The sequence below is a fragment of the Nerophis ophidion genome, linkage group LG26, assembly GCF_033978795.1.
Source record: "Nerophis ophidion isolate RoL-2023_Sa linkage group LG26, RoL_Noph_v1.0, whole genome shotgun sequence".
In the NCBI taxonomy this organism is placed as follows: domain Eukaryota; kingdom Metazoa; phylum Chordata; class Actinopteri; order Syngnathiformes; family Syngnathidae; genus Nerophis; species Nerophis ophidion.
Window position 1 is genome coordinate 26,997,937 of NC_084636.1, and position 27,437 is coordinate 27,025,373.

General features: G+C 41.5%; 1 protein-coding gene across 4 annotated transcripts in view; it reads right to left on the minus strand.

Annotated features, from left to right (window-relative positions):
- The window catches only part of npl (N-acetylneuraminate pyruvate lyase (dihydrodipicolinate synthase)), a 28,985-nt gene extending 5,852 nt beyond the window's left edge, over nt 1–23,133 (minus strand). Inside the window, exons 1-9 of one of the 4 annotated variants that reach the window (XM_061888842.1) lie at nt 22,986–23,133; nt 22,768–22,843; nt 12,893–12,966; nt 5,654–5,741; nt 5,226–5,283; nt 2,643–2,718; nt 2,476–2,568; nt 2,241–2,386; nt 2,107–2,153 (exon numbers count right to left, since the gene is read on the minus strand). In XM_061888842.1, coding sequence (XP_061744826.1) covers nt 2,107–2,153; nt 2,241–2,386; nt 2,476–2,568; nt 2,643–2,718; nt 5,226–5,283; nt 5,654–5,741; nt 12,893–12,966; nt 22,768–22,838 — 653 coding nt within the window. In that variant the 5' untranslated portion in view covers nt 22,839–22,843; nt 22,986–23,133. Of the gene's footprint in view, nt 1–2,106; nt 2,154–2,240; nt 2,387–2,475; nt 2,569–2,642; nt 2,719–5,225; nt 5,284–5,653; nt 5,742–12,879; nt 12,967–22,767; nt 22,848–22,985 lie in introns of those variants that run through there. The other 3 variants (XM_061888841.1, XM_061888843.1, XM_061888844.1) reach the window with 3 other exon arrangements.
- Between the last annotated feature and the right edge of the window lie 4,304 nt (nt 23,134–27,437).

Below are 27,437 nucleotides of genomic sequence, written 5' to 3' on the forward strand. Positions count from 1 at the left end.
GAAATTAGTAGGACAAACCGATGTTCGCCAAATACTCTCATCAGTGAAACATACACACAAACATATTAAAACAAATTGCACTGAGCCTGGTCTACAAAATTCGCTACACCTCCCTGATACCGAAGTACATGTCAAACTACTTCCAGAACGTAAATGACGGTCGTAACCACAACACCACAAACCATGTTAAACCCAGATTCCGGTCTAACAAAGGTCTTAACTCATTCTCCTTCTATGTCACATCAATATGGAGTGCACTCCCAACAGTTGTAAAAGAAAGTGCATCTCTATCCTCCTTCAAAACCGCACTAAAAGAACACCTCCAGGTAACTACAACCTTAGACCAACACCCTCCCCCCACCACACCCCACCTCTCCGGGTTGTAAATAATCAAATATATATACATGTTCTTATGCTTTCTGAGCTCAGTATGTTCACTGCTCGATGTACTTATCCTACCAAGTCAGACCTACACTGTTTCAATGTCCATTTCTCATATGATATAATTGATGACTGAGGTATGCTGATCTCAACCAAACCTAACGCCCCCACCCCGACCTCTCCACATTCCACCCCCCTGATTGTAGATAATGGAAATAATTAAATGTATTTACTGTGAAGATTAACTTGTGTGACTGTATTATGATCCATCCATCCATTTTCTACCGCTTGTCCCTTACGGGGTCGCGGGGGGCCCTGGCGCCTATCTCAGCTTCAATCGGGCGGAGGGCGGGGTACACCCTGGACAAGTCGCCACCTCATCGCAGGGCCGACACAGATAGACAGACAACATTCACACTCACATTCACACACTAGGGCCAATTTAGTGTTGCCAATCAACCTATCCCCAGGTGCATGTCTTTGGAAGTGGGAGGAAGCCGGAGTACCCGGAGGGAACCCACATGCAAACTCCACACAGAAAGATCCCGAGCCTGGATTTGAACCCAGGACTGCAGGAACTTCGTATTGTGAGGCAGACGCACTAACCCCTCTGCCACCGTGAAGCCCCTGTATTATGATGATAGTATATATTTATACCATGAATTGATTAACGTGGACCCGGACTTAAACAAGTTGAAAAACTTATTCGGGTGTCACCATTTAGTGGTCAGTAGAAGCATTTAAATCTCACCTTAAAACTCATCTGTATACTCTAGCCTTTAAATAGACCTCCTTTTTAGACCAGTTGATCTGCCGCTTCTTTTCTTTCTCCTATGTCCCCCCCTCCCTTGTGGAGGGGGTCCGGTCCGATGACCATGGATGAAGTACTGGCTGTCCAGAGTCGAGACCCAGGATGGACCGCTCGTCGGGACCCAGGATGGACCGCTCGCCTGTATCGGTTGGGGACATCTCTACGCTGCTGATCCGCCTCCGCTTGAGATGGTTTCCTGTGGACGGGACTCTCGCTGCTGTCTTGGATCCCCTTGAACTGAACTCTCGCGGCTGTGTTGGAGCCACTATGGATTGAACTTTCACAGTATCATGTTAGACCCGCTCGACATCCATTGCTTTCGGTCCCCTAGAGGGGGGGGGGGGGTTGCCCACATCTGAGGTCCTCTCCAAGGTTTCTCATAGTCAGCATTGTCACTGGCGTCCCACTGGATGTGAATTCTCCCTGCCCACTGGGTGTGAGTTTTCCTTGCCCTTTTGTGGGTTCTTCCGAGGATGTTGTAGTCGTAATGATTTGTGCAGTCCTTTGAGACATTTGTGATTTGGGGCTATATAAATAAACATTGATTGATTGATTGATTGATAGTGGTCAATTGCACGGAATATGTACTGTACTGTGCAATTTACTAATAAAAGTTTCAATCAATCAAATAGTGGGCTTTTTAACAATTGCGAAGGTTTGTGTCATATTTGTCCTCAAACAAAAAACACACAAAAAAATGTTCCCCCATCTTTTTCAATTTTCAATCCTTTCATAAAAATGATTAAGGGAGCCACAAGGGTAGCACTAAAGAGCCGCGGGTTACTGACCCCTGCACTAGTGTGATAAACTTTTTACAGTGTTTTACTGTTGCTATTTAACAATTGATTCCCGTTATTAACGGTCATTTTTTTTAAAGTCTAGTTATGGATACATAAACTAAAAAAAGCACCCACCTGCCGACTGCTCCGTGGGCTCCTAACACGAGGGCTGCCAACAGTTGCTATAAGAGAGTAAAGCCTTTAGTGCGTTAACAGTGGAGGTCATAGGTCACAGTCCAGAAATTCATCATGCAGCCTGAGCACCACACCTCGTCCACGCCGTACAGGACTGAGCAGTGGGGCTGAATGTGGCTGACGCACTGGCCAAAGTCCATCAGGTCACTTCCTGAGAACTTCACACCCCTGAAGGAGGGAATGAGGGTCTCGATACCTTCCAGTAAATCTCTAACTGGCACTTGAGGACGGACAGGAGAAAGGAGAAATAAAATTGCTAAATAATGACTGCTTTTACCTTGTTGGAAAGCAAACATCAGTGACACTGACCATTGACACCAGTAAGAGCTGGAATATGGTAATAATAGAAGGGCACTGATGGGGCCACAGAAGCCACTTCCTTGAGGTACGTCCTCACCGCCTCTGACACGAGACAAACGTGTCATAATTGTAATTCCAACTTTAAATTTAAATGTTTTTCTTGAAGCATCACATACCTGCAGAGCTTGGTTTGAAGAAGGAGGGAGCGATGACGGCTATCCCGTTAGCATTGATTGAAGCTGCATGGCTAGCCTGATAAACCGTAAGAGCAGAATTGAGTGAGTTATATCAGTGGTTTTCAACCTTTTTTCAGTGATGTACCCCCTGTGAACATTTTTTGAATTCAAGTACCCCCTAATCAAAGCAAAGCATTTTTGGTTGAAAAAAAGAGATAAAGAAGTAAAATACAGCACTATGTCATCAGTTTCTGATTTATCAAATTGTAAAACAGTGCAAAATATTGCTCATTTGTAGTGGTCTTTCTTGAACTATTTGAAAAAATAAAAATAACTAAAAACTTGTTGAAAAATAAACAAGTGATTCAATTATAAATAAAGATTTCTACACATAGAAGTAATCATCAACTTAAAGAGCCCTCTTTGGGGATTGTAATAGAGATCCGTCTGGATTCATGAACTTCATTCTAAATATTTCTTCACAAAAAAAGAAATCTTTAACATCAATATTTATGGAACATGTCCACAAAAAAATCTAGCTGCCAACACTGAATATTGCATTGCTGCATTTCTTTTCACAGTTTATGAACTTACATTCATATTTTGTTGAAGTAGTATTCATTAAATACATAAATAAAGGATTGTTTAATTGTTGCTATTTTTAGAATATTTGTAAAAAATCTCACGTACCCCTTGGCATACCTTCAAGTACCCCCAGGGGTATGCGTACCCCCATTTGAGAACCACTGTGTTATATGGTCAATTCATGGGAATAAAAGCAGTAATTTTTATAAAAAGATTACGACTTTATATATTTACACAAAATAATTATTTTCCTTCTTCAGTAATGCGGACGTTGTACCGATCCGTTGTGGTGAAGAAGGAGCTGAGCCGGAAGGCAAAGCTCTCAATTTACCGGTCGATCTACGTTCCCATCCTCACCTATGGTCATGAGCTTTGGGTCATGACCGAAAGGATAAGATCACGGGTACAAGCGGCCGAAATGAGTTTCCTCCGCCTCGTGGCGGGGCTCTCCCTTAGAGATAGGGTGAGAAGCTCTGTCATCTGGGAGGAACTCAAAGTAAAGCCGCTGCTCCTTCACATCGAGAGGAGCCAGATGAGGTGGTTCGGGCATCTGGTCAGGATGCCACCCGAACGCCTCCCTAGGGAGGTGTTTAGGGCACGTCCAACCGGTAGGAGGCCACAGGGAAGACCCAGGACACGTTGGGAAGACTATGTCTCCCGGCTGGCCTGGGAACGCCTCAGGATCCCCCGGGAAGAGCTAGACGAAGTGGCTGGGGGGAGGGAAGTCTGGGTTTCCCTGCTTAGGCTGTTGCCCCCGCGACCCGACCTCGGATAAGCGGAAGATGATGGATGGATGGATGGAATTATTTTCCTATCTTTTTGGTTTCTAACTCGAAATCGTTTGTACCTTTTATTTTGTAAACAATGTTGGTATACTAATGGATAATTTTCTATCCTATACTATGGCATAACAAATTATATGCAATTAATGTGGAGCTGTTGTTTTAGTTTGAATATGGTATTATTTGTCATGTATGAATGTTTTCCCTTCTGCCTTAATGTTGTACATGTATCAAAGCATTGTGAAATTAAAGAATAAACACAAAGCTAGATATCAAAATATAAATAATACGATTACATTAAATGTTATTTCATTAATAAAAACATCTATTGCACAGGTGTCAAACTCAAAGCCCCTGCAGGCACTTCATTTTATAAGCCTGGAAATAATAAGCCTCAATAAAAGTACTTTTTCCTTTGCATGTTGTCGCATACCTTTTGCCTGTAATATTGTCAAAAATGTAATAAGTATTATGCTATCATATACATTCCTAACAATTCTTCTGTTAAAATAAAAAGTTGAATATATGCTTGACTAAGTATTTCAAAGGTTAGTTATCCATCAAATTGTACACTGTAAAAATTACAATAGATTTTACATTAAAAAAAAAAGACAGGTCAGTCGCCATAATTTGATCATAATAAAAAAATTGTGCTACCATTTTTAAATTTTACAGTAATACACTGTAATAAATAGATTTTAAGATCAAAAAAACAAACTAGCAGCTAAGTCGCTAGAATTTTTACCATAAAAACAGTAGTATTGCTTTTCCATTTGCGGTAACATTCTGGCAGCTGAGCTACCAGTTTTTTTTTTTAAATTGTAAAATCTTATTTTTTTGTGTACATAAAAAAAAAAAAATAAAGGCTTTGGCAATTGTGTAACAATATCATGAGGTGAGTTCTTAAACATTTATATTCACACATTATTCACTCTAACATGTGGCCCTCAATGAATACAAGTGTCACACCCTTGGTCTATTGTTTAATAATTACACTGAAACAATTTATCATTATTTCAATTAGAATTAATTTATTCAAAGGTGTTTTTAAATTATATCTTTATACAAACAAACTAAGGCGTTGGTTCCCAGCTTTATTTTTTTTTAGGAAGAAACTGGTGTAAAATGTTTAACTATTGTCAGAAACTCATAATGTTCAGACATGCAGGCTTTAGTGTTAGTAATCTGCAATGCTTCATTCCAAAGAGAAACTCACAAGGTCTTGGGAGTCTTTGAGACTCATGCAGCCAACATGCACGATCACCTGCTCCAGTCTGTACAAACATGAAAACAAGCGCAATCTTTTAAACTCGAACCCCACCCAAGAAATCTGACAGCAACATTTACTGTTAACTTTTTGGGATATATATATATATATATATATATATGTGTGTGTGTGTGTGTGTGTGTACAAATGTCTCATAATTTATATAGTGCTGTTTGTTAGAAGTAAATACTATTCCTGCCAGGTCTCCGTGTCCTTTACAAGCTGTGTGAGTCAGCAAAGACCGGTTAGCTCAGCCCTACTATTCAATTGTGAAGTTTTAGAATGAACTGCAAAGACTATTTGTTGTCAGTTTGGTTTGGTACATTCAGTTGCTGCTGAAGGGAGTGATGGACAAAAAATTGTATTTGATAACTTACTTGCCCTTGGCTTTCTGACACCAGTCTTGCGCCAGTAACTTCCTCTCTTGGACGCTGAGAGACATGCCCTCTCCTGTGGTGCCATTCACTGTGAGCAAGTAGGGTCTTGTTACATGTTTTGACAGCATTAAAGGGGGATTCAAAAACATCTTAACAAGCAACGACAGGAACAAAACAATATACAAACCCCGTTTCCAGATGAGTTGGGAAATTGTGTTAGATGTAAATATAAACGGAATACAATGATTCGCCAATCATTTTCAACCCATATTCAATTGAATGTACTACAAAGACAAGATATTTGATGTTCAAACTCATAAACTTTATTTTTTTTTGCAAATAATAATTAACTTCGAATTTCATGGCTGCAATACGTGCCAAAGTAGTTGAGAAAGGGCATGTTCACCACTGTGTTACATCACCTTTTCTTTTAACAACACTCAATAAATGTTTGGGAACTGAGGAAACTAATTGTTGAAGCTTTGAACGTGGAATTCTTTCCCATTCTTGTTTTATGTAGAGCTTCAGTCGTTCAACAGTCCGGGATCTCCGCTGTCGTATTTTACGCTTCATAATGCGCCACACTTTTTCCATGGGAGACAGGTCTGGACTGCAGGTGGGCCAGGAAAGTACCCGCACTCTTTTACTACGAAGCCAAGCTGTTGTAACACGTGGCTTGGCATTGTCTTGCTGAAATAAGCAGGGGCGTCCATGAGAACATTGCTTGGATGACAACATATGCTGCTCCAAAACCTGTATGAACCATTCAGCATTAATAGTGCCTTCACACATGTGTAAGTTACCCATACCTTGGGCACTATTACACCCCCATACCACCACAGATGCTGACTTTTGAACTTTGCGCCTATACCAATCCGGATGTTTATTTTCCTCTTTGTTCCGGAGGACACCACGTCCACAGTTTCCAAATATAATTTGAAATGTGGACTCGTCAGACCACAGAACACTTTTCCACTTTGCATTATTCCATCTTATATGAGCTCGGGCCCAGCGAAGCCGGCGGCGTTTCTGGCTGTTGATAAATGGGTTTTGCTTTGCATAGTAGAGTTTTAACTTCTACTTACAGATGTAGCGACCAACTGTAGTCACTGACAGTGGTTTTATGAAGTGTTCCTGAGCCCATGTGGTGATATCCTTTACACACTGATGTCGTTTTTTGATGCAGTACCGCCTGAGGGAACGAAGGCTTGTTATATCATTGCTTACATGCAGTGATTTCTCCACATTCTCTGAACCTTTTGATGGTATTACGGACCGTAGATGGTGAAATTCCTAAATTCCTTGCTATAGCTCGTTGAGAAATGTTGTTCTAAAACTGTTTGACAATTTGCTTACAAAGTGGTGACCCTCGCCCCATCCTTGTTTGTGAAAGACTTAGCATTTCATGGAAGCTGCTTTTATACCCAATCATGGCACCCACCTGTTCCCAATTAGCCTGCACACCTGTGGGATGTTCCAAATAAGTGTTTGATGAGCATTCCTCAACTTTATCAGTATTTATTGCCACCTTTCTCCACTTCTTTGTCTCGTGTTGCTGGCATCAAATTCTAAAGTTAATAATCATTTGCAAAAAAAAAATGTTTATCAGTTTGAACATCAAATATGTTGTCTTTGTAGCATATTCTACTGAATATGGGTTGAAAATGATTTGCAAATCATTGTATTCCGTTTATATTTACATCCAACACAATTTCCCAACTCATATGGAAACAGGGTTTTGTAGAACCCGCTCCAAAAAAAATAATCATTCGTTATGTCTTTCTTAATGATTGTGAACGATTACTCAACATTCAATCCTTATGTGAGACAATCAAAGTTATGTATGATATTTTTCATGCATTCTAAATAAATAGGTAAATAAACACTATCAAAAGACAGCTAACAATGCCGATAATGGGATTCGCTCTGGTCCGTCTATAAAGCGCTATAAAAGCAGCAAGGCTTCCCTCAGAGACACTGGCGGTCACTACACCAGTGGCCACACCCCTCCGACTTTCAGGTACTATATAATCCCACTAAAACACTAGTAACAAAATAGGCAGATAAGGGATTTTCCAGAATTATCCTAGTAAATGTGTCTAATAACATATGATTCGCTCTCACTGCCCTCGCCTTTTTTTTCTCTAGTCCTTCACTGTCATTATCCTCATCCACTAATCTTTAATCCTCGCTCTAATTAATGGGGAAATTGTTGCTTTCTATGTCCGAATCGCTCTAGCTGCTGGTGGCTATGATTGTAAACAATGTGAGGATGTGAGGAGCCCTACAACCCGTGACGTCACGCGCACATTGTCTGCTACTTCCGGTACAGGCAAGGCTTTTTTATTAGCGAACAAAAGTTGCGAACTTTATCGTCGATGTTCTCTACTAAATCCTTTCAGCAAAAATAGGGCATTATCGCGAAATGATCAAGTATGACACATAGAATGGACCTGCTATCCCCGTTTAAATAAGAAAATCTCATTTCAGTAGGCCTTTAATTAATGTTTTTTTGTGACAAACAAGTATATGCTCCAATCACTCTATCACAAAAAAATAAGAGTTGTAGAAAATATTGGAAACTCAAGACAGCCAATGACATTATGTTCTTTACAAGTGTATGCAAACTTTTGATCGCGGCTGTATAAACAACCTCAGTGGAGGTGTTTGGATGTGTTTTAGGAGCTCTATAGGCAGAATTGATTGGCTCATATATGCTCCATTGTAAGCGGAATTTGTGATATTTAGAATGCCTTTAAAACATCAAAAAAAACATTTTTTTCGTCATGTCTCTCATGATTGTCAACGACATTTAAAATTCCCCAAAAATTGCAGCTCCTCTTCAAGATTGAAAAAGTGATACACATTTAAAGAGAAAGTTTTGTGGTACACTATTGTTACTATTTATTTGTGCATTTGCCATTAGCAACCAAGAATGTGTGCAATTTCCCAGAATAACACTCACTAAAGGAAATACGTTTTAGGGGAAGCAAGATTTAACAGGAAACCAATTTGACCCACAAGAAAATGCTGACTGGTCTTTTCCAGGGCGGACATTAGGTTGCAACACTGCCTGTGATTGGAAGGGAACATCTTGTCACCAGTCCTTAAGATGACAAGCATCTTTCATCAGAAAGGCCAGATAAAGAGATTAAACACTCAACAAAAAACACACAACCGGTTATGTTGCTGAGGTACAAGAAGGCAAGGCAGTGCATTTCATACACAATGTAGTCCATTGTCCTTAACTTCATGAAATGGTCACCTTTTAAAGCCATTTTAGAACTTCATTAATTTTTGGGGAAATTTTGCACATCATTCAAAATCCTTATGTGGAGACAAGAACATACATCTTTATCTTTTCTGTGGGTTCCAAATACTGAAATACGACTAGCAAGAGGCGGCTAACAATGTAGTTAAGAGGGGGTCAATTATTCGGCATATTATGCCCTTGAAAAAAAAACATCCTCATAGCAGATTGCGTTCCTTGTGTCTTCTTTAAATGCAGGTTAAAATATTTTTTTGTGCAGACATTTTTTGGAGTAAGAGATGACTCTAACTTGCTGACACTTCAGCCTTAGTCAGAGCCTTCAGGGGGGGGCTGAAGCCTATCTCAGCTACAATCGGGCAAAAGGCGGGATATACCCTGGACAAATCACCACCTCTTCACAGGGCCAACACAGATAGACAACATTCACACTCACATTGCAATTTTTAGTAATTGTCGCGGCCTGAAATGCCTGAATTTGCTGCAGCAACAGTTTCAGGCTGATTTAACTTGTGAGCTTATGAATTTGTTGTTAGAGTTTTAAGTCTTCTTTAACCTCAAAAAGAATGGGATGTTACCATCCATCCATCCATTTTCTACCGCTTATTCCCTTTCGGAGTCGCGGGGGGCGCTGGCGCCCATCTTAGCTACAATCGGGCGGAAGGCAGGGTACACCTTGGACAAGTCGCCACCTCATCGCAGGGCCAACACAGATAGACAGACAACATTCACACTCACATTCACACACTAGGGCCAATTTAGTGTTGCCAATCAACCTATCCCCAGGTGCATGTCTTTGGAAGTGGGAGGAAGCCGGAGTACCCGGAGGGAACCCACGCATTCACGGGGAGAACATGCAAACTCCACACAAAGATCCCAAGCCTGGATTTGAACCCAGGACTGCAGGAACTTCGTATTGTGAGGCAGACGCACTAACCCCTCTGCCACCGTGAAGCCCCTGGGATGTTACCAAAAAAAATGGAAAACGAATACTGTATTGATGATTTACTCGTTGTGTACGACACAGACGGCAGTAAAAGCTTATTGTCTAATTACCGTATTGTTCTATTTAATAATTAACAATGTTTGTAATTAATTATAATTACAGAACCAAACACCAGCTGCTTTATTATTGTCCACGGTCTGTTCTGTCGTCCACAATTTGCAGACATTCTCTGTGTATATTTTACATAGAACGTGCTTCTTCATCTTAAACATTCATTCCAACACATTTACTTCCACGTTAAGAATTGTTAAGAGTCATCTATACAGTATTTTTGTTGATAAATGAGAGACGATGAGAGCTTATCATCACACTTCAACATCTCTAACATGTAAATGCTGCAACTTTGCTAGATTTTGAAAATAAAGGTTTTTTTTGTTTTTTTTAAACTTAAAAATAAATTAAACTAATATAATGTATTGTAGACTGCAGAAAAAATAAATCACAAAAAGTCTGACGCTATTTTTAAATTTTATTACCAAGTGGCGACTTATCCAGGGTGTACACCGCCTTCCGCCCGAATGCAGCTTTGATAAGCTCCAGGACCCCCCGCAACCACAAAAGGGAAAAGCGGTAGAAAATGGACAGATGGATGGATGATAACAAACGGTCCAGTGAAAACACTATCTTTTCCGTGAGTCCGCGCTTCCCAGACACACAACAACACTTCCTCATTCTCTGCCAATCACCTTTCAAGCACAGACGGTGCGTTTGCAAACATGGGAAAACCTGACATCCAATCACAACCACACAAACATACTGGTCGTTACAGTTTGAATTGATATACAGTGCAAGCCAAAAGTTTGGACACACCTTCTCATTCAATGCGTTTTCTTTATTTTCATGACTATTTACATTGTAGATTGTCACTGAAGGCATCAAAACTATGAGTTTTCACAGACTCTAGGCATTCTCTCGATGATCTTCAAGAGGTAGTCACCTGAAATGGCTTTTACTTCACGGGTGTGCTCTTCGAGAGAATGCCAAGAGTGTGTAAAGCAGTAATCAGAGCAAAGGGTGGCTATTTTGAAGAAACTAGAATATAAAACATGTTTTCAGTTCTCTCACCTTTTTTTGTGAAGTACATAACGCCACGTGTTCATTCATAGTTTTGATGCCTTCAGTGACAATCTACAATGTAAATAGTCATGAAAATAAAGAAAACACACTGAATGAGGAGAACGTGTGTCCAAACTTTTGGCCTGTACTGTATATAGCCTATTATTTGCGCATTATTGAGAAGTGATGTACCAAAAATTCGACCACCGAAAAAAAACTTTGATGACCGAAAACCCCGCGGCTGAAACCGTTTCTAAACAAAATGCACGTCATTGTCTGGAGCGCTGTCAGCATGTCTGTGATATGGACGAGATTTTAATATATCCCAGATAAATATAAATATTAAGAAGACAGTTGCGGCTTTTAAAGGAGAGAAATTCCAACTGGAGCAATAGCGCAAAACAACTGTGAAGTCATGCTCGCTGCAGCTCGCCTTTTTCGTCAGGGACAGAAGTAGTCTCTCAACATTCTATAATTCAGTGGTTCTCAACCTTTTTTCAGTGATTATCCCCCCTGTGAACACATTTTTAATTCAAGTACCCCTTAATCAAAGCAAAGCATTTTTGGTTGAAAAAAAGAGATAAAGAAGTAAAATACAGCACTATGTCAACAGTTTCGGATTTATTAAATTGTATAACAGAGCAAAGTATTGCTCATTTGTAGAGGAATTTCTTGAACGATCTGGTAAAAAAGATATAAAAATAACTAAAAACTTGTTGAAAAATAAACAAGTGATTCAATTATAAATAAAGCTTTCTACACATAGAAGTAATCATCAACTTAAAGTTCCCTCTTTGGGGATTGTAATAGAGATCCATCTGGATTCATCAACTTAATTCTAAACATTTCTTCACAAAAAAAAAAAAATCTTTAACATCAATATTTATGGAACATGTCCACAAAAAAATCTAGCTGTCAACACTGAATATTGCATCGTTGTATTTTTTTTTCCCAGTTTATGAACTTAAATTCATATTTTGTTGTAGTATTGTTCAATAAATATATTTATAAAGGATTTTTGAATTGTTGCTATTTATAGAATATTTTTGAAAAATCTCACGTAACCCTTGGCATACCTTCAAGTACCCCCAGGGGTACGCGTACCCCCATTTGAGAACCACTGCTATAATTACACGAGAAGAAGATGCTATATTTGTTGATATTTTTTTAAATAAAAAAGCAATTGAAAGTCAGTTAAAACTTTAAAAAATCTCAACAAAATACATTGTAGCAGCAACAATTGAAATTACAGCAAAAATAAAATTAAAATAATTATATAAATATATATATAATTACATATATATAAAATACTAATTATTAATAACATATTTGTTTTTAAATGTTTGTATACATTCTTGAGCCTTTTTAAATAAATACAATATGATATATCATCATAGCAAAGCATGCAAACTATTTAATCACATCATGGTGACCAAGCCCATAAGCGCAGGTATCTTGGCAGTCTAGGTAAAACCCTGGCTTTATAATTAAATTTTTACATGCAGGTTTGTTGATTAAGGTAGGAACAAAGATAATGACACGGCGTTGAAATTGATCATGTATGAGTTACTACTTATGTATACTTAGATAGATTAGATTAGATAGTACTTTATTTATTCCGTCAGGAAAATTACAGTTTTCACCACAATCCCATTCAAGATCAGACAAACATTACAGGGAGACAGAACAGGATCGCTGACGGGTCTGCCGGCTTCCAGCGCCCCTTACAAAAAAGATGAGATACAGGGAAACAAGGTGGGGGGAAAAGGAGAAAAAAATAGAAGATTAAAATAAAATTAAAAAATCGGTCTTAGCCTGGGCCCCGGAGAGGGGGTGCAGACTGAGGCCAAGGGGAAAAAAACAACTCATAGCCATAGTACACAGCCCTCTTCTCACCTGTATAACTTACCAAATACGCTATTTACACCTTGCTTCTCCGTCAAGTAGTCAATATAGGGTCCAATCTCTGAAAGGTTGATTTCACTGTTTTGGGTGAAACAAATATACAAATATACTGTACTTTTACCCCTTGTTTTGTTGTCCGACTGTATCTGAAAAGGCATTTTTCTATCTTGCAAGAGGAAATACAATTTTACTGTCTCCATGTCCTATTATACTATATATATATATATATATATATATATATAAATAAATGAATAAATATATATACATATATATATACATATACATATACATATTAGTGCTGTCAAAATACAGATTAATCACACATTTGAGATGTGATTAAATATGATTAATTGCATACGGACTAAATTACTAGCTTGCATAATTTAAATTAACTAAAAAAAGACCCCAATATTTTTGACAAAAACGCAATTCATCTGTCGGAATGTCATACGTGAATATTTATTTGCTCATTTATCGCGCACACCAGTCGGAGTGTCCTCACTGACCTTTGGGGCCTCATGTAACAAGCTGGCATACGAACGGCAAAGTTGAGATGTATCAAGACTGACTTTGACGTAAAAACGTGCGCTGTTTCACGCCAACTGTATAGCTGCCATACATAGCGGTACATTTTCACAGGCTTTGGACACTTAAGCGACAAAACAGACTTGATGCTGACCTGATTCACATAAAAAAAAGCCAACTTTTACTCTTTAGACCAGGGGTGTTCAAGTGATTTTTGCTCAGGGGCCGCTTGGAAGAAAATCTATTCCCAAGTGGCCCAGAATGGTAAAATCATGGCATGATAACTTAAAAATAAAGACAACACCAGGTTGTTTTCTTTGTTGCACTTTGGCCAAAAATGGAACAAACACATTACTAAAACGTACAAATCACAAATAATCCTCTGGACAAAACACTTCAAGATTGGCAAAAATTTTGAGGGAATTGGTGCAGTTTCAAAATCACAATGAGCTTAGACTTGGTCTCAGTGTATCCACAAAGCCAGGATAAACCGAGTCACATTCTTTCTGGGATTGAAAAAACAAAAAAAAACAATATGTAAACTAGGAGTGTGGGGAAAAAAATCGATTTAAATTTGAATCGCGATTCTCACGTTGTGCGATTCAGAATCGATTCTATTTTTTTTTTTAAATCTATTTATTTATTTTTTTATCAATCCAACAAAACAATACACAGCAATACCATAACAATGCAATCCAATTCCAAAACCAAACCTGACCCAGCAACACTCAGAACTGCAATAAACAAAGCAATTGAGAGGAGACACAAACACGACACAGAACAAACCAAAAGTAGTGAAACAAAAATGAATATTATCAACAACAGTATCAATATCGGTTATAATTTCAGCATAGCTGTGATTAAAAATCCCTCATTGACATTATCATTAGACCAGGGGTGCCCATTACGTCGATCGCGAGCTACCAGTCGACCGCGGGGGGTGTGTCAGTCGATCTCGAGCCAGGCTTTTAAAAAAAATTGACCTAAAAATTAGTGATCATTAATCTTCACCAAGACGTCACTTAAATGATATTCACGGTACCGGAGGGTCTTGTGAGATGACGCTGGCTGCTGCAAGATCATTATTATTAAAATATGACCGAGAGGAAGGCGAGAAACACTTTTTATTTCAACAGACTCTCGCGCCGTACCTTCCGTCAAAACTCTAAAGGCCGACTGCACATTTCCTATCTTCACAATAAAAGCCCTGCTTCATGCTGCCTGCGCTAACTAAATACAGAGTCTCGGAAAACTGACGTGCACAAGCGATCCCTCAGAAAGCTGGCGTGCACATCACTTGTGCACGCCAGCTTTCCGAGACTCTTATTTTGTTAGTGCAGGCAGCATGAAGCAGGGCTTTTTGTTGCGATCTGCTGCTCAGATCTTCACGTGTTTGTTTTTTCATTCTCTGTCTCGCCCCGCACACCTGCTAATAATTATCACCCTCCTATTTAAGCTCACCTTTTCTGTTCACTCATTCTCGGATCCTAATTTGCCCACGCGCATCAGTGACGACTCTCATCATTCGTATGTATTTTCTCGCTAGCTCTCACGCCAAGCCACTTTATTGTCTAGCTTTCATGCTAAATGTTTTGTTTACTCTTTCTCTTTACACCAGTATTTTTGTTCATAGACTTTTGTTATTAAATAAATACCTTATATCTTACTTTTGCTGTGTTCTGCTTCGACGCATCCACGGGAAAACCACACCGGCATTGCCATGCCGAAGAAGAGTCCTCACAGTAGGATCCGAGCATTAAAGAGTTTTTCCGCGTCTGGCAACCACGAGGAGACCTTCGACGAAGGCACATGGAGGGTATTCCGAGCGATGGAGGCTGAGACTCTCCGATGCAATCCAGACGAAAGCATGATGTGGGACCTGGAGGGAAGACTGGTTCCGATCGATGCTTCCGGGAGCGGTGAGTTTCCCTCCCGCAGCGCTCGCGCTCGTCCGCGTCGGCGGAAGCCGCGAAGTATGGCTTCGTCGGGCGACAGAGCCTTTCCCACTCCATGTCTCCCTCCTCACGAACACAGCAGCCTACAGTCGGCACACAGGACCCCTACACCATTGTTTGGGGACCCAATAACACACTTTGCTAACAGTTTTACCGACTGGGCAAATTCCCAACTTGTGTCCCGCGCAGATGACGTCATTTCGTCGACGCCCCCCGGTGGCGCGGGCCCGTCCTCCGATGATGACGTCATCAACAAGGAATTTTTAGGGGAAGATTCGTTTTCTCAGCCATTTTCAAATGACAATAACATTAATAATAAGATACAAAAGTATCAGGATATTTTTTCTTATTATTCTAGTCAACCTCAGTCACCTAGTTTTTCTTCTAACCCACCGTTTAAACCTCATTCTCTGCCCAAGTCCAAAGTTTTTTCTCCCTTTTCAAAGGGACACTCTGGACAATATAGAGGGGAGGGGTCTGCCTGCCTCCAAACCTCCCACCACCCTCCCTTATGGTCAGTCCCTGACCACAGGGAACGGGTCTGGGATTCCCGTCTGGAGGGGGGGGCTACGGCCTATAGCTGTGTTGCGGAGGTAGGGCAGACGCTACCTCTTCTTAAAACTACTAAGCCTCCTAGCCCTCCACCTGTTTTTCCCCTGGCCAAGTCTCAACGGCCTTGTAGACCTCCTCCACCTGTTTTTCCCCCGGCCAAGTCTCAACGGCCTTGTAGACCTCCTCCACCTGTTTTTTCCCCGGCCAAGTCTCAACGGCCTTGTAGACCTCCTCCACCTGTGTTCCGTCCGAACCCTAGTCCTTACCCAAGTTCTTGTCCGAGCCCCAGTGTTACTGTAAGTCCTAGTCTTTGTCCTAGTCCTTGCCCGAGCACCAGTTTGATTGTTAGTCCCAGTCCTTGCCCAAGCCCTAGTTTGACCGTTCGTCCTAGTTCTTGCCCAAGCCCTGGTATGACTGTAAGTCCTGGTCGTTGCCCAAGCCCTTCTCAAAGCACTAGTGTGATTGTAAGTCCTGGTCCTCTCTCAAGTCCTTGCCCGAGTCCTAGTGTTTGTCTTATCACTCATCATAGTCCTAGTCCTGCTCACAGCCAGTCCCCTAGTTCTCCTCGGCAGACCCCTGTGCCTGCTCCTCGGCTGAAGCCGACACCTGCTCCTCGGCTGAAGCCGACACCTGCTCCTCGGCTGAAGCCGACACCTGCTCCTCGGCTGAAGCCGACACCTGCTCCCAGTCTGGTTCTCACACCAGCACATGACACTAACCTGGTTTTCACGCCAGAATTCGACTCTCGCCTGGTTCACACACCAGCAGCTTTTTCGGGCCTGGTTCTCACACCAGTTTTGAACTCTAGTCTGGTTCTCACACCAGTTTTGAACTCTAGCCTGGTTCTCAAACCAGCACTAGACTCCCACCTGGTTCTCACACCAGCCTCCGACCCAGAACTGGTTCTCATACCAGTTACAGACTTTAGCCTGGATCTCACTCCAGCAACAGCTCCAAAGCTGGAGCCCACTCCAGTACCAGCTCCAGAGCTGGAGCCTACTCCAGCACCAGTGTCGACGACGGGGCTGGAGCCCACACCAACGTCGACAACAGGGCTGGAGCCTACAACTGTGTCGACAGGGCTGGAGCCTACTCCAGTACCAGCTCCACGCCGCCAAGCGCCGGTACCAGCTCCACGCCGCCAAGCGCCGGTACCAGCTCCCCGCCGCCAAGCGCCGGTACCAGCTCCACGCCGCCAAGCACTGCCGACGACTAATACGCCTGCCTCTACGACGTCGCCGTTTGCTTCTACGCTGATGACTCCTGCGGCTCCCAGGCCGCCTCCGACGACTCCTGCGGCTCCCAGGCCGCCTCCGACGACTCCTGCGGCTCCCAGGCCGCCTCCGACGACTCCTGCGGCTCCCAGGCCGCCTCCGACGACTCCTGCGGCTCCCAGGCCGCCTCCGACGACTCCTGCGGCTCCCAGGCCGCCTCCGACGACTCCTGCGGCTCCCAGGCCGCCTCCGACGACTCCTGCGGCTCCCAGGCCGCCTCCGACGACTCCTGCGGCTCCCAGGCCGCCTCCGACGACTCCTGCGGCTCCCAGGCCGCCTCCGACGACTCCTGCGGCTCCCAGGCCGCCTCCGACGACTCCTGCGGCTCCCAGGCCGCCTCCGACGACTCCTGCGGCTCCCAGGCCGCCTCCGACGACTCCTGCGGCTCCCAGGCCGCCTCCGACGACTCCTGCGGCTCCCAGGCCGCCTCCGACGACTCCTGCGGCTCCCAGGCCGCCTCCGACGACTCCTGCGGCTCCCAGGCCGCCTCCGACGACTCCTGCGGCTGCAGCACCCGCATCATCCTCGCCAGCTGCACTCGGGCCTGCTTTGGCTGCAGTCCCCGCACCCTCGTCTGCTGCTTCCAAGCCTGCTGGGATTTCGGTGCTGAGGCGTCGTCCACCACGTCGATCACGGGCGTGGCCTCTGCGAGGTCATCCTCCTCGCCAGACACTCCCTCCTCCATGTCGGCCACGGATGTGGCCGTGCCCGGGTCGTCCGCCTCGCCGGGCACCTCATCCTGCGATGCGGCCACTAATGTGGCCTTTTCGAGGTCGCCCGCCAAAACTTTTTCGGCAGCAGCGTTCCACCCGCCGCCGCCACATGATGTGTCCTCGGTGGATTCGGGGACATGCGATCTGGCGACCCTCCACCGTGGCCTCCCTCCGCCCTCCCTTCGTTTGTGAACTTTTCTGGTTTTGGGGAGGGGGTTCAAGTTTTTGTTTGTTTTTTAAGACATCTGGTATCTGTCTTTTGTTGGGGGGGAATACTGTTGCGATCTGCTGCTCAGATCTTCACGTGTTTGTTTTTTCATTCTCTGTCTCGCCCCGCACACCTGCTAATAATTATCACCCTCCTATTTAAGCTCACCTTTTCTGTTCACTCATTCTCGGATCCTAATTTGCCCACGCGCATCAGTGACGACTCTCATCATTCGTATGTATTTTCTCGCTAGCTCTCACGCCAAGCCACTTTATTGTCTAGCTTTCATGCTAAATGTTTTGTTTACTCTTTCTCTTTACACCAGTATTTTTGTTCATAGACTTTTGTTATTAAATAAATACCTTATATCTTACTTTTGCTGTGTTCTGCTTCGACGCATCCACGGGAAAACCACACCGGCATTGCCATGCCGAAGAAGAGTCCTCACACTTTTATTGTGAAGATAGGAAATGTGCATTCGGCCTTTAGAGTTGTGACGGAAGGGACGGCGCGAAAGTCTGTTGAAATAAAAAGTGTTTCTCGCCTTCCTCTCTGTCATTTTTTCATAATAATGAACTGGCAGCAGCCAGCGTCATCTCACAAGACCCTCGGGTGCCGTGAATGTCAATCAAGCAAGCTACGGAATTTGCCGCCAATGTTTTTCTTTTAAAGTGTGTGGAAGCTGGATGAATTAGATGCCAAAAACCAACCACTTTCATGTGGTATTGTACAGAAAGGACAACTTTTTTTCTCCTCCATTTGAAAATGTGGGCGTTATCATCATTACTGTCTGATTCCAATCAATGCAAGTCATCAGAATCAGGTAATACACCAACTTATATTCTTGTTTTCGTGAAAGAAAGACATCTATATGTGTTACACATGCTTGTATTATCATTAAACACATTTAACTTGTTTACAAAAATGTCTCTTTCATAAATAAATAAATATAAATGATATATATAAATGAGGTGGATCCCCTCAAGTTGGTCAATTGAAAAGTAGGTCGCCTGCAGAAAAAGTGTGGGCACCCCTGCATTAGACATTTATAAAAATTAAAAAAAAGAACAATAGTGTCACAGTGGCTTACACTTGCATCACATCTCATAAACTTGACAACACACTGTCCAATATTTTCACAGAGATAAAATAAGTCATATTTTTGGTTCGTTTAACAGTTAAAACAAATTTACATTATTGCAATCAAGTGATAAAACATTGTCCTTTACAATTATAAAAGCTTTTTTACAAAAATCTACCTCTCTGCTTGCATGTCAGCAGACTGGGGTAGATCCTGCTGAAATCCTATGTATTGAATCAATAGAGAATCCTTTTAAATCGGGAAAAAAATCATTTTTGAATCGAGAATCGTGTTGAATTAAAAAAAATTGATTTTGAATCGAATCGTAACCCCAAGAATCGATATTGAATCGACACCCAAAGATTCTAGGTATCAAATACCTCCTTTGTCATGTCCACGCACCAATCCAGTGCTAACTCAACAAACCGTCAGAAAGGGAGTTAAAAACTATTCGAAAGGGTTAACTTCCCTTTTCTTGTGTTTGACAGAGATATTATGGGGGAATAAGGGTGCCAAATAACGATGTGTTCGAAACCAAAGACATACAACGTCAGGTTATAAGTTTCATGAGGGTCGAGGAGGAGCAGCCACAGTCACCCTTTACTGTGTACCGATTGCTTGCTATAAACCATTTGCTTGCCTAACAGAATTGCTATTGTGACATCTAGTGGACACATTTAAAACCGCAGTTTATTTCGTTTCAACAAAAAAAAAAACAGCTTATTTTTATACGTGGCAAACTCATCACGCAGGCCAGATAAAACCTGTTTGCGGGTCTAATCCGGCCCATGGGCAATACGTTTGACAACACCGCTTTAGACCGATTGATGTGCCCATCACAGACATACATCAACAACTATGCCATCGTGATGTAATAAAGAAGTATGCTTAAAGTGAACTTTTATACATGTGAGTTTTACTTGCGTACTCCGTTTTTTAGATTTGAACTTACGTCTACTTTTACTGGGAATGCCACGCAACTGTTATGGGAGGCCCCAAACCACTTAGTGTATAACAACCCTGACGCCTTTTACATAACGAAGGTAAAGGAGCGTGAACACATTGCGGGATTAATGAGCGTATATACATGAATAATGCGATAATATTTTGTGATCAATCACATGAGTTAAAGGCCTACTGAAATGAGATTTTCTTATTCAAACGGGGAGAGCAGGTCCATTCTATGTGTCATACTTGATCATTTCGCAATATTGCCATATTTTTGCTGAAAGAATTTAGTAGAGAACATTGACGATAAAGTTGGCAACTTTTGGTCGCTAACAGAAAAGCCCTGCCTGTACCGGAAGTCGCAGACGATGACGTCACAAGGGTGAGGGCTCCTCACGGCCTCACATTGTTTATAATGGGAGCCTCCAGCAGCAAGAGCTATTCGGACCGAGAAAACGACAATCTCCCCATTAATTTGAGTGACGATGAATGATTCGTGGATGATGATATTAATAGCGAAGGACTAGAAATTGTTTTTAAAGAAAAAATAAAATTAAAACCGATGGCTCTGGGCGGCGGCAGTGTGAGCCTTTCTGATGTAATTAGACACATTTACTAGGATAATTCTGGAAGATCCCTTATCTGCTTATTGTTTTAATAGTGTTTTAGTGAGATTGTAAAGACATGCCTCGAGGAACCAAGCTCACAGCTGCCTTTTAAACAGCTACTGCAGGAGGACGAATAATCCAATGATGTCTCCGGTAAGATATTATTAGTGATTCCTAAAGCCCAAAAAAAGTCTGCGGGCTATAGAGCATTTTCCGTTCGGGCTCCAGTACTCTGGGCTCCAGTTTGAGATGCTATCTCATTAGAAGCATTTAAGTCTCACCTTAAAAGTAATTTGTATACTCTAGCCTTTAAATAGACCTCCTTTTTAGACCAGTTGATCTGCCAATTATTTTCTTTTTCTCCTCCCTTGTGGAGGGGGTCCGGTCCGATGACCATGGATGAAGTACTGGCTGTCCAGGATGGACCGCTCGCCTGTGTATCGGTTGGGGACATCTCTACGATGCTGATCCGACTCCGCTTGGGATGGTTTCCCGTGGACGGGACTGTCGCTGCTGTCTTGGATCCGCTTTGAACTGAACTCTCGCGGCTGTGTTGGAGCCACTATGGATTGAACTTTCACAGTATCATGTTAGACCCGCTCAACATCCATTGCTTTCGGTCCCCTAGAGGGGGGGGGGTTGCCCACATTTAAGGTCCTCTCCAAGGTTTCTCATAGTCATCATTGTCACTGGCTTCCCACTGGGTGTGAATTCTCCTTGCCCACTGGGTGTGAGTTTTCCTTGCCCTTTTGTGGGTTCTTCCGAGGATGTCGTAGTCATAGTGGTTTGTACAGTCCTTTGAGACATTTGTGATTTAGGGCTATATAAATAAACATTGATTAATTGATTGATTGACATAATTCAATATAATATAACAACAATGTTCCCTTCCAAAAACATGCTGGTTGACGTAGAGAAACATGTTCGCTTGACCGCTCTGTGTTAAAAAAAAAGAAACACCGGCTGTGTCTCGGTGCTAAAGGCAGCTGCAATCCACCGCTTTCCAGCAACAGCATTGTTCTTTATAGTCTCCATTATTAATTGAACAAATTGCAAAAGATTCATTAACACAGATGTCAGTATTACTGTGTAATTACGCGATGAAAAGAGACGACTTTTAGCCGTAACTGGTGCTGAGCTAATATTTCCTGACAGCCCGTGACGTCACGCTCACGCGTCATCATTCCGTGACGTTTTCAACAAGAAACTCGCGGGAAATTTAAAATTGCAATTTAGTAAACTAAACCGGCCGTATTAGCATGTGTTGCAATGTTAATATTTCATCATTGATGTATAAACTATCAGACTGCGTGGTCGGTAGTAGTGGCTTTCAGTAGGCCTTTAGGTTTGCTTCTTTTATGAATTTATTGTGGGTTTACTGAAAATGTAACCAAATCTGCTGGGTCAAAAGTATACATACAGCAATGTTAATATTTGGTTACATGTCCCTTGGCAAGTTTCGCTGCAATAAGGCGCTTTTGGTAGCCATCCACAAGCTTCTGGTTGAATTTTTGACAAAATTGGTGCAGTTCGGCTAGATGTGTTGGTTTTCCGACATTGTCTTGTTTCTTCACATTTAAGTCAGGACTTTGGAAATGCCATTCTGAAACTTGGTCGGTAGTAGTCGGTTTCAGTAGGCCTTTAAATTTTTTTGCAGAGTTCACCCATCACTTTTGTATTATCTGTGTATCATCTCAGGCAGTGTATTGTTTTTACTTCTTAAAAGTGGTTATCTGTTAGGTAATTAATTATTAAGGGGTTTTTTTTTTGGCGACAATTTTACGGATTATTTATCTTTTTTCCTACAAGAAATCTGATGCCAACTAGCTTAATAATTCTGACAATAAAATTGCATTTGTGTCCAAACATTGGTCTCATTTTTAAATTATGCATGTGATAATAACCTGTGATTAACCATCATTACTCCAAATTGTAAGTGTGATTAATCTGATGAAAACAATGAATCATTAACAGCATTATGCACATAAAATAAGGCGTAAAAGTTATGTACGTACCCTTGAGAAGTGAATGGAGTGAATGTAGCTGCAACAAGACCTTCCAATTTTTTATCAGCAGACTTCGCCATGATAGCTGACTGGTCCAGCGCACATTAACATGGGGGAATAAAATTTCCGAAAAAAAAAAAAAAAAAAAAAAAAGGATCAAGGTTTTTGTTCGTATCAGACACATTATTAGCACACAAAAGCGAAAAACGGTCGACAATAGACCTTACCTGGTAAAACTGGTCCCGTTCCTTGTGAGTGTACGTCACGTGTGCTTTTGGACGAGTGGAGTGCGGATTCTAACCATGGTTTTAAACACTTCCTACAATGTTCAGAAGTGTTGTTGTCGTTCTGGTCACGTGAGGAAGTCCAGGGCAAAGCTTCATGGGAAACGTAGTTTATATAGTAAACAAGCTAAACCGCCGGTCAAATGACCAGACATAAATCACCGCGAGCACAGATAATAATTACATTTGAGAGGTTATGATGTTATTAGTAATGATATGCCAAAGTGTTGACTTTTTTTTTTAATCGTAATAGTCAACCTTACGTTTGGTTGGGGACGGGGGGTATCACGTGACTGTATATTCTGTCTGCCGCTACAGTTTTGTGTTGATAAAAAGTCATTTAAATTTATTTTACAGGAAATACTAACAGGACTTGCTGAATTGGTACTTTTTTGTTGTTGCATTGTTGCATTCCTATTTTTTCCCTTTTTTAAAATAATATTTATTTCTTCATTTGATAGGGAAATTATAAAACAGGTACTGAGCAAACAGACACTTTTTTGTACCCCCCGCCCCCAAAAGAAATAAAATAGAAAAATAAAAAATTAAAACAACAAAAAATAATTACAGAAAAATAATAAAAAGTCACAGTGGGTAGCAATGTACTGCCTTCCTTTTTGATTGATTGTGAAGTGAAGTGAATTATATTTATATAGCGCTTTTCTCAAGTGACTCAAAGCGCTCTACATAGTGACACCCAATATCTAAGTTACATTTAAACCAGTGTGGGTGGCACTGGGGGCAGGTGGGTAAAGTGTCTTGCCCAAGGACGCATTGGCAGTAACTAGGATGGCACAAGCGGGAATCGAACCTGAAGCCCTCAAGTTGCTGGCACGGCCACTCTACCAACTGAGCTAGATGAGTCGCCCGCTGGCCTGTTCAAAAAAATAGCTCAAATAGCAGCACTTACCAGTGAGCTGCCTCTATTTTTTAAATTTTATTTATTTACCAGCAAGCTGGTCTCGCGTTGCTCGAAATTTTTAATTCTAAGAGAAACAAAACTCAAATAGAATTTGAAAATCCAAGAAAATATTTTAAAGACTTGGTCTTCACTTGTTTAAATAAATGTACGGCGTGGCGCAGTGGGAGAGTGGCTGTGCGCAACCCGGGGGTCCCTGGTTCAAATCCCACCTAGTACCAACCTCGTCACGTCCGTTGTGTCCTGAGCAAGACGCTTCACCCTTGCTCCTGATGGGTGCTGGTTGGCGCCTTGCATGGCAGCTCCCTCCATCAGTGTGTGTGAATGGGTAAATGTGGAAGTAGTGTCAAAGCGCTTTGAGTACCTTGAAGGTAGAAAAGCGCTATACAAGTACAACTCATTTATTTATTTATTTTATGTATTAATTTTTTTACTTTGCTTTCTATAACTTCCAGAAAGACAATTATGGACAAAAAATACAACAATTAAAAAGGTTTTTAAGATTTTTAAACACATATACCTTTTTACCTTTTAAATTCCTTCCTCTTGTTTCCTGACAATTTAAATCAATGTTAAAGTATTTTTTTTAAATTGTAAATAATAATAAATACATTTTAATTTAATTCTTCACTTTAGCTTCTGTTTTTTCAACGAAGAATATTTGTGAAATATTTCTTCAAAGTTATTATAATTAAAATTCCCAAAAATTCCATCCATCCATCCATTTTCTACCGCTTATTCCCTTTTGGGGTCGCGGGGGGCGCTGGCGCCTATCTCAGCTACAATCGGGCGGAAGGCAGGGTACACCCTGGACAAGTCGCCACCTCATCGCAGGGCCAACACAGATAGACAGACAACATTCACACTCACATTCACACACTAGGGCCAATTTAGTGTTGCCAATCAACCTATCCCCAGGTGCATGTCTTTGGAAGTGGGAGGAAGCCGGAGTACCCGGAGGGAACCCACGCATTCACGGGGAGAACATGCAAACTCCACACAGAAAGATCCCGAGCCTGGATTTGAACCCAGGACTGCAGGACCTTCGTATTGTGAGGCAGACGCACTAACCCCTCTGCCACCGTGAAGCCCATTCCCAAAAATTATTCCGGCAAATCTAGAATATCTGTAGAATCAAATTTAAATCTTATTTCAAAGTAGATTTTAACCTGTTTAAAACATGTCATCAAAATTCTTAAATTAATCTTAACCAGGATAATTTACTAATGATGTTTCATAAATTCTTCTACCACATATACAATCTGCTTGTCAGTCCATCAACATGTTGTGTGTGACTTCCGCAGAAACGCGCACACGACTGCAAGGCATACTGGGTGACGCAGATTACACTAATGGTTGTGATATAAACAATTTTAACATTCTTAGTAATATGTGCCACGCTGTGAAGCCACACCAATTAAGAACGACAAACACATTTCGGGAGAACATCCTCACAGTAACACAACATAAACGCAACACAACAAATACCCAGAATCCTTTGTATTCATGACACTTCCTGACTATTTTATACACCCCGAAAATATATTCAGGAAGTGTCACTGATACAAAAGATTCTGGGCATTTGTTGTGTTGGGTTTATGTTGTGTTACTGTGAGGATGTTCTCCCGAAATGTGTTTGTCAATCTTGTATTGTGTGGCTTCACAGCGTGGCGCATATTAGTAAGTGTTAAAGTTGTTCATGTCACAACCATCAGTGTACTCTGTATCACCCAGTATGCCTTTCAATCTTGTACGTATAATTGTGAAGGCTGCACACAACATCTTTCCGAACTAACAAACGTTTCATACATGTTGTTGAAGGTGTCAAACACAATGACTTCACAGTACGCCCATTTTCTTATCAGGAAGAACGTATTTGGATAGAATGTTAGTGGCCCCAATTGTCTTCATTACTCTGCGAAACAGGTTTAAAAAGCTCTGTAAATGGTAAAGGTGACCGGCCTCTGATATATTTCAGCGGGCGGGTACAGTCCTGATAAACTGTTGATTCGCGTGGATGGCGGTTGGATGATGACTTTGGTGATGTGGATGATATAATTGCCTATCTGTGCATCTCTACTTGGTTTATATTGGTTTATTGGTCATAAAATCAGTGTCAGTTGAGTCAGTCCATAGTGAAGTGAATTATATTTATATAGCGCTTTTTTTCAAGTGGCTCAAAGCGCTTTACATAGTGAAACCCAATATCTAAGTTACATTTAAACCAGTGTGGGTGGCACTGGGAGCAGGTGGGTAAAGTGTCTTGCCCAAGGACACAACGGCAGTGACTAGGATGGCACAAGCGGGAATCGAACCTGCAACCCTCAAGTTGCTGACACGGCCACTCTACCAACCGAGCTATGCCGCCCACATAGGTCGCCTGTAGGGATTTTTAATGTCCAGCAGATGTCAGTATTTAGTCACACAGTGTCAATACAGTTTTGTAATGTGTCAAAAGGCTATGTGACGCTTCATCAACCTATCACTAATGATCACACAAGTCAGGAGATTTCAAGACTTTTATCTGCACTGAAACTTGTCAGTCTTCTTTACTATCAAAGACTTTTTAAAGATTCAATCAATCAAACCCACCAGTCAAATGACACATTCAGTATGCAGTTTTACCTTTCAACCGAACTTTGATTAATCTTGTTGTTTATTATCTAGAAGCTTGACACAGGGATTTAACTTTTCCACACACCATCCTGAATCGCGGTTTCAATCGTAGGCCATGTTACCTACCAAACCGTAACTTAAAAGGGTTGGCTGAACAACTATAAGGACTGGCAGGTCGTTACAAGTGTTTCCAGAAGGCACAGTACTCATGGACTAACTTTTGGGACATTCCTATTGAAATTAATGGGACATCCTTCAAAGTTCCACATTTTCCATCTGATTCCAACTGTTCCAACTTCAAAATATTCAGCCTGTTCAGGAAATCGTGTTCTTGACTTCAACACTGCTAAAATAATTCCAGGATTTCAGTTCATCATCAGCATTGGAGCATTTATTTATTTTTTATTTTTTTTTTAATTCATTTTTTTTTTTTTTCTTTGTCCTGTCCAACTTCTCAGGCAAATCATATAGTTGATGTAAATGCCCATATCGGCTGTTCACATTTACTTTACAAAAGAGAAGTGTAAGATACTTCTCTTGTTGTCTTATTTGAATGTGACTTTATTAAATGTATTTAAATTATCATTTGGTGCAGCCGGGCCGGAGCAGGAGGGGATAGAAAGAGAAAAAAAGGAAGACAGAGGGGGAAATTGTGGGGATAAGAGGGGGATTAGACAGAGAGACAAAAACAACAACAGCAAATACAACAATAACAACAACAACAATAGAACAACACCAGCACATACATAATATGTACAAATATGATCGTAAAAGTGATAGCAAATAAGCAGTTAGTGAAATAAATAATATAGTAATGACAATGAGCATTTTTACACTAAAACTGGAGCAATACAAATACC